The 8560-nt window shown below is 34.8% G+C and overlaps 1 protein-coding gene across 2 annotated transcripts in view; it reads right to left on the minus strand.

The window, feature by feature from the left end:
- Positions 1-3587, minus strand: part of LOC106868884 (integrin-linked protein kinase) — an 83491-nt gene extending 79904 nt beyond the window's left edge. The window contains exon 1 of one of the 2 annotated variants that reach the window (XM_014914335.2): positions 3430-3587. In XM_014914335.2, coding sequence (XP_014769821.1) covers positions 3430-3518 — 89 coding nt within the window. In that variant the 5' untranslated portion in view covers positions 3519-3587. The remainder of the gene's footprint in view (positions 1-3429) is intronic. The other variant, XM_014914336.2, reaches the window with a different exon arrangement.
- Between the last annotated feature and the right edge of the window lie 4973 nt (positions 3588-8560).

Genomic DNA, 8560 nt, shown 5'->3' on the forward strand with positions numbered 1-8560 from the left:
TATATATATTATCCAATGTTTTTCCCACTATTAAGATAGTAAGGTATGATCTGAAGAAGATCTATGTAGAAACTATCCCATACCCTTGTTTATTTGTATTCATCTATTTACAAAAACAAGTAAGTTAGCTGAAATATGCCAACGGAATATCTCTGAGTAATCTTTTCTTAAGTGCAAGATCATGTACAATATCTTTGTGTTTAAACAAGCCCATCTGTTTAAGTAACCTGTTATCACTTCAGCTTCATATAAGCACACTACTATATTGAATCAAATGTGGAAGAAGAGTTTTTGAAAACTCTAGAGCAGAGCAAGTTTGAATATCATTTTCTTTGTATCTTTTCTACGTAGTTTATTTATGCTACCATTTTATATCATTTCACAATGAGAGTCAGATTTGTATATATAACATGAATGTTAATGCTAAAAAGAGAAAAGAAGCTGTACATAAACTTGCTTCAGATCAAACTGGATGGTAAACAATAGTGTGGAGTGGAGTGAAAGCATTTGAAAAGGCCAGTATAACACATGCAAGACTCAAGAGAGATTTAAAGAAGAATGTTGTGATCGAGAAGGTGAATTTCAGTGATCTTTTTGTGTGCACAGTTCATGACAGAACCATGCCTTTCTTTTGCTGGGCTGAAATCTCATTTGTGGACCCATGAAAAACAAACCTCCACTAACTATTCTGTGTATATATATGCACACCTTTCAATGCCATGTATACCACAAGGTCTGCAAATCTAACGGAGGCCTCAAAAGACATTTTAAGATCCACAAAGATCAGAACTTAACTGCAGCTATTGATCCAAATCAGATATGCAATCTATGTAGGTGTTTTTTCAATACATTGCTTGGTTTAAAAAGCCACATCAGATGCCATGATGGATCTAAGGTGTAGATACAAAAAGTGATCAAACTCTGCCTAAGGAGTAGATAACCACCATATACACATACATATATATATATATATATATACACATACATATATATTTTATTTATATATATACACACATATATATATTTTTTATATATATATATATATATATATATATATATATATAAAAGCACAGGCATGGCTGTGTGGTTAAGATGTTTGCTTCCCAACTACATGGTTCTCAGTTTAGTCCCACTGTGTGGCACCTTGGGCTAGAGTCTTCTCTAGCATCAAGCCAAATCCATTCAGAGAATGGATTTGAAAAATGGAAACTAACTACCGTCTTTGTCGTGTTTACCCCCTTCCTCACCAATTGACACCGTCTTGTTGGTTTATTTACATCCTTGCAGCTTAACAATTTGGTAATAGATATCAATAGAATAAATGCCAAACTTTAAAATGTTAAGTACAGGTAGCGATTTGTTCGACTAAATGCCATCGATTGATTTAACAAGAGAGAGGATTTTGTTATTTTATTAGTTCTGTTGCCAGAACTCTTTCAAACTGCATAGTTACATGTATCAGTTTTATCTATCTATTCATTTCTGAAATAAATCACATAGCATATAGATGTCTCACAGACAGATTTCTTTTAAAATTTATTTTATTCTTTTAATACAGATACATGCAATAAATACGGAGGTCACTCGTCCTGCTAAAAATAGCAACCAAATCTCCCTCTAATCATGCCGGAAGGAAGGAAGCACTGAATGGTGGTGCACTCTTACATATACTACTCCTGAGGAAAGAAAAAAAGGAGCAGGGTCATGGCTGGCTATATCTTTGACCAAAGGTCTGCTGGACTAACTTGGGTCTAAATAATCAGTAATAACTATTCACCCGTATGCGAATGATCGTTTTGTAGTTTTGCTACACTGATTTACATTCAATATTAGTCAAAATAAAGATCGGTGAACTGGTAGATTCGTTAGCGTCGGACAAAATGCTTGGCAGTATTTCTTCCGGATCTTTATGTTCTGGGTTCAAATTCCACCGAGGTCGACTTTGCCTTCCATAGGTCGAGGTCGATAAAATAAGTACTGATTGAAAACAGAATCAATGTAATTGACTGTTCCCATCTTTTAAAATTGCTGGCATTGGACCAAAATTTGAAACTGATATTAACCAGAGTAACGATTTCAATATTTCAAGTAAGGAATACTAAGATGTCATGATAAAATCATCTGAGACTACATCTAGAACTTTTATGTTCCTGATTTGCCAAATTCCAACCAAGAATGTGAATTGCAAACCAGATTCAAAACTTACAAAAATAAAGTAAAAAGATATATCTTTTCTTTCTTTTTTTTTTTCAGACTGAATATTAATAACTTCATATACTCTATTAGATATAAGAGGTTGAAGGAGAGCGGAATTTTTAAAAATATGTAAAGGAGCGGAAACTGTTCAAGAACTGATGCAAAGACAAGAAAAAGCTGACAGATGAAGTGAAGAATTGAGGAGAGAGAGAAAAGGTGAATAAGTGAGGATGAGACAGTAAGAGAGATTCTGTTGATACAGTACTAAAAAATGTGGATCAGTACGCACGCCTACACATTCTAATCTTCAAACACATACTTGCTACATTAAAAGAACACATAGACAAACACGCACACTAACTCATAGACTACGCACAACACATAAACACACACAGACAACACACAAACTAACAGACTACACACATCACAAGTCAGATACACACACACACAACAAATTACTTACAATTCAAACACACACAGACTCATGCAAGGCACTTCCACCAAGTTTAGGGATAGGTACGATTTAATAAAGATGACTTCCTGAATATCAATTAAGCAACAATTTGTACAGAAACAATTATTGGGGAGCAAATAAAACATAGAGAGAACCGTGCTGTAATTACTAGTAATTACATACAGAAAAAAAGTTTAGAAGATGAGAAACTGTCCGATTAACTATATCAGGACATTTTCTCCATTTTGGAAGTTGTCAAAAATATTCTTCCTCGGGCAACAAGTCTTTAGTCCCGGCACCAAACAGATACCATTAAGTTGTTAATTCTCACGGTTTAATAAGTTGAAAATTCGTATTTTATGTGAATATTAACATTATCACCAATAAATTTATTACTTTCAGAATAAAAAGTCAATTATTTTACACAAAAATAATAGTCAAGAATGGTATATTGCTTATATATATATATATAATTGGTTAGATTAAGATTTTTTTCAAAGTGCATATTATATATATATATATAATTTTTAAATATTTTCATTTAATATGTAATATATCGTCGAAAAAGAAAAACATACGTAGATATGTACACAGATAAATATACACAAATATATATATATATATATATATATATATATATCAGCAAACATGAATACGCAATCATACATACATATATATATATATATATATATATATATATACACACACATTTGTATATAATAACAACAATACTCAGAAATCAACGAACAATATACATAGGAAGTTATAGTGTCTCTTACCCTTGGTTTAGATCGTTAGCTGTGTTATCAAGCCAAATTCGAACTTGGATCGAATTACCTTCTTTGACTAAAGTGAAAATATCGTCCATGGTGTAGCAGAGTTCTTCAGACAGCCGCCAGACAGGCAGACAGACACTGAGTGGTTAATTAACTTTTACGAACGATAACTCTTCACGCCAACTTTACAAGGCAATGACTTCCTAAAGTGAATTTACAGATTTAAGAAAAAAAAAAAAAAATTAAGCACTTTCTCTTTCTTCACTACAGCACGTAGCACTCGATATATTTTATGTGTCTCGGTTAGGTTTTGAACCGTTTGTCTAAATAAATAACATCAAATGTATTTTTAAATAATTATAATTGTGACAACGTCTTGTCATTCACGTTTAGAATACCTTAGCACTTTATTTTATCGAACTCCTACCTACCTGCCGTCCCGGGAGATGAACGGTGAAGCTGAATTCGGTAGTATTTGAACTCAGAACGAAAAAAATGTGATTAAATACCATAAGGTATTTTGTTCCGCTCGATTTACAGCAATTTCAAACATTCTTCACTTTAGTCGTCTGCAAAAGTTTGGCAACTTACGGATCCATAAATGGGTTTTTATGACAGATTTTAACTATCAAGTCAATAATAATTGTTGTCGTTGTTTATCATCCAACTCCCTGATCAGCATTGAACGATCTGGCTTATGATCAAAGTAATTTCAACCGTGACCACTCACTCTATCGTTTTTCTAGCCTATATTAACTAACTTCTAGCGTCCTGTTGTCTCCATTCTTTGCTTTCTACGGCAGTATTTCCACATCAAAAGTAGCTGGTCTCTTGTCACCTCCACTCAAGCATTTCCAACTCATTCATCTCATCTCCTCTTGTCACTTTCTGAACTTCAACTCCTTGGAATTTCAATTCTGCAACCAGTGATTTGCAACTGTTCAAAAGGAATATCAGTTGCTCCTGGATTATCTGTAATGTTTTGGATTACAGATGTAAGTGTATAGAATTAGTATGTTACGTTTATATAAATGTACCGATTCTCAATACCTGGCATAAAAACTACCTCTCTCAGTACTATATGCCCCCACCACCACCACCACCACCACCACCACGCACTCAGTCAAGGGATCTTGTCTTGCAAGTTACTTGTTGATCTGACTAGTGTTGCTGCCACTAAAAAGCACTTAGAACACACTGTAAAATGGTTGGCATTAGGAAGGGTATGCAGCCATAGAAATGTAATCTGGTTCAGTAGGTATCTAGTTGCAGGTATAGTCTGGATCACTTTTAGAGAATATTTTAGTGCCATGAAGAGAGGGAAAGAAGCTCTGAAAAATAGGCCATAGGATACTTAACAAATTTAATATGGGTATTAAACATTCTGATACTAGCCAGTCACCAACAGTGCTTGAGGTGGGGGGCACATATGAAGGGGTGATGACCAATTGTTATCAAAAGGATGAAAAGTGCCCAATTCAAGCTTATAATTGGATTTTGTCTAAGTGATCATAATTCATTCAGAGGCAAATTGTTGTAGTTTCAAAAAAAAAAAATGGTGGTCTATCAGTGATGACATAGTTAGTAGTAAAGTTTACTGCAGCTTGATTTTTAAATATAGAACTAGCAATGCAAGTATAATTGCAAAGGATAGCACCATATCATCTTGAGGGAGAATTTAAGAAGGCAGAGCTGACAGAAATTGTTCAAGTTATGATATCATGCACAATAAATCTATGGTAGAATCTGGCCTATTGATCCACAAAAAGAGTAAAATGATGTGAAAAATAAGAAGTTGGCAATTTAGACATGACAAAAACTCATTTAAAAAAAACTGTTCAAAGACTGAAATTAAGTGTAACAGTCTTCTGATCGAAAGTGGAAACCTGAGAATGGTTTATAGCTTATAAAATATTAGGTGTAAGTCTTTTATTATCCGGCACCACAGCAGATGTTAGGGTATCAGTCCCTGCACCAATATCCACAAGAAAATGGATAGCAGTGGAATGGTCTGTGATGAAAAAGAAGTGGCTAGATTTGCAGGAATCAGGTACAACACTGTCATTAGTCTCTGGGTGCATTTTTTCCCAGTGCTGCTAATAAATCCAGCCAACCAGACAAGTAAGGCTAGGACTATGGAAGTTCCAGGTAGAAAACACAGAGACCATCTACAGCTGTGAGAATGCAATAGCTGCTGTTTCTTAGTCAGGGGACAACTGATGAAGGGAATGTTCTTTATGTTGCCTTCTCGTTTCTCTGTTTGTTTGCTTCTTTCGTTGTTCGAAAAAAGTTCATTTTCTAAGTTTTTGTTTTTTATGTTCTCATTTCTCATTTTGTCTACGTTTTTTTGTCCTGTACCCATATGTGTATGTAATATATACATATATATGTAGATATGTTCATATATGTATGTATATATGCATATATTTATATATTTATATTATTATATGATCGAATGCCACACATCCATTTCCAAGTAAGTTTTATTTTAATAATTACAATGTGCACTCTTATTCTATCTCTATTCTGTCTATCTATCTCCCTCTCTTGTTCTTCTTCCTTTCTGTTTTTCTCTCTCACCCTTTCCCTATTCTTCTCTCCCCTTCACCGTTCTCTCTCTCTCTCTCTCTCTCTCTCTCTCACTCTTCCTCCTTGACTCTCTCGTTGCTCACACATGACCAACGGCCATCGATCTTTCTTTTTTCCATTTCCTTCTTAAAGACAAGAAATGCTTTTACCTGTCTCTTCTCAAAGCTCTTTTTCCAGCATTCACCACTTCACATTGTCTTGGCTTAACAGTCCTCACCGTTTGTTTTTACTGTATTGTTCTCACTGTCCTGTTTTTGTTACCACTTTCACCCTCCGCAAAAAATCCCAAATTTTATTTAATTTGATTTGCGGGAAGGATTGTTTTAATGAAGTTGCGTCTTGTCCCAACCTTCGAAATGCGGAGTAGATAAAACAGGGTACAACTGATGAAGGGAATGTTCTTTATGTTGCCTGTCTTGTTTCTCTGTTTGTTTGTTTCTTTTGTTGTTTTCGTTTTTTTGATGTCCTGTACCCATATATGTAGGTGTGTACATATATGTATGTGTATATGTATATATTTATATATTTATATTATTATTATTATTATTATTATTATTATATATATAGATATATAGATATATATATATATATATATATATATATATATATGAGAGAGAGATACGTATATACAGGATGCAGATTTTAAATTGGTGCTTCTGTTTAGATAAGAAATAAAATACTATTTTTAAAACTATTATGTAAACTAATATTGCTTACCCTTCAGATTGCACATTGCTTTAAAAAAAATGGCAAACCCAGACAGATTAAAAGACTACAAGAGGTCTGAGAAATGGAAAAAGAAGGTGGTGGTGTATACAGTCTGTGTCAGCATGAATAACAAAGCATTTGTTGACAACTTGAGGCTCTGACTGTGCACAGTCCAGAGAGTGAGAAATGAGTTATAGGATAGTAACTTTGATGTTGACACAGTGGCTGCTAGGAAAACAACATAAATGTAGTAAACAAAAGGTGAGAGATGCTGATTTCATTCAGAAAGTTGAGTTCATTCAAGAAGTCCCCCACACACACACGTCCATTGGGATATGTGAGATTACCAGGCAACTGGGCTGTGATGAAAAAACTGCACACACAGCCATAGAAGAAGACTCAAAAATGGCTCCCACACAGCTTTTACAACCACGTCAACCTAAACATGTCACTTCCTAACTCTCCAGACTGGAATAGCCTGGATTATTTTTTTCTTGGGTGCAGTTGAGAGAGTTACCAACAAGACTGCCTGCAACACTAAGAATGAGCTAAAGCAGCACATCTGCCAGGCATTCCAAGATTTGTCAGCAGCAACAGTGAAACATGCCTGTTCTTGATTCTGTGGTTGCCTTGAGGAGATCATAAAAGCTGGCGGGATTATTTTGAATAATTATGTAGTATACAAGTCCAGTATCTTGATGTATCACGAATTTTCAATAAATCATAAAAGACAGAGATTTTAAGCTTTTTTTTTTTTCCCTGAACTCTGTTGGTTGCACCAATTTTACATCTGCAACCAGTATTTAAGTATGTATATAAATACACAAGTATATACACATACACATACATACATACAAATAGTAAGAAAGAAAGAAAGAAAGAACGATAAAGAGGGGAGGGAGGGAGAGAGAGAGAGAAGATAGATAGATAGATAGATAGATAGATAGATAGATAGATATGACATCAAACAAAATAAGTACTACCAAGGAGTCTCCACTCCCTTTCAAATGCAAAGCTTCAGGGCTGACACCATCATCAAAGGCATGAAGATGAATCTATTGAAACAGTAAAGATGCTAGAGAGGAGGCCAGTGTATGTTTGCTATGTACATATCCAGGCTCTTTACGAACAAGGAAGATGTGTACAAATTCATCAGGGTGGGTAACAGCACTGGAATTGGTGGAGTCAGTATAAGGTTGAAACTGAGGTAGTCAGCATTTATGACAGAATAATTAAATCTATATTAGTCATAGTCAACTTGACAGTAATAGGTCCCTGCATAAGTACCATCCTAACAAATAGCAGAAGAACAAGTAACCGTTTCTATGAGGCCCTCTTGCAAACAACCGCAATACAGACCATAGCAACCTGTTTTTGGTTGATGACTTCAATGGATATGTAGTAAAGAGTGTTTGCCAACATAACATGGCAGTCTTGGTTTAGGACTAATGTTGCTGTAATTTAGCCCCAGGAGACATAGTCTCCAGCTGGCTATACAACACAATCTGTGTCCTTTATTTTCAAACAAGGGAATCTAGCACCCCCACTCAGCTCAAAACAATATCCGTGTATCGTGATTTCTGGGTTATTTCTCTTCATCAGTACAGAATAATTGTTCGTCTAGAGGTTTATTCTTTATTACAGGTACAAGGCCTAACACAGAGGGGACATACACAGATATGCGAGAACAAAAAACACATGAAAGGATGAATTTAAAATAAATTAAATTACAATGAAAATGAGATGGCTATCTCACTTCCGCTCTGAGATGAAACCATGAATTCCTTTTCCTTTAAAACTTTACATTTTAAATAACAATTTCCAGCCCCTCTCCAAG

This window comes from Octopus bimaculoides, chromosome 16 (genome assembly GCF_001194135.2).
Source record: "Octopus bimaculoides isolate UCB-OBI-ISO-001 chromosome 16, ASM119413v2, whole genome shotgun sequence".
Classification (NCBI taxonomy): Eukaryota; Metazoa; Mollusca; class Cephalopoda; order Octopoda; family Octopodidae; genus Octopus; species Octopus bimaculoides.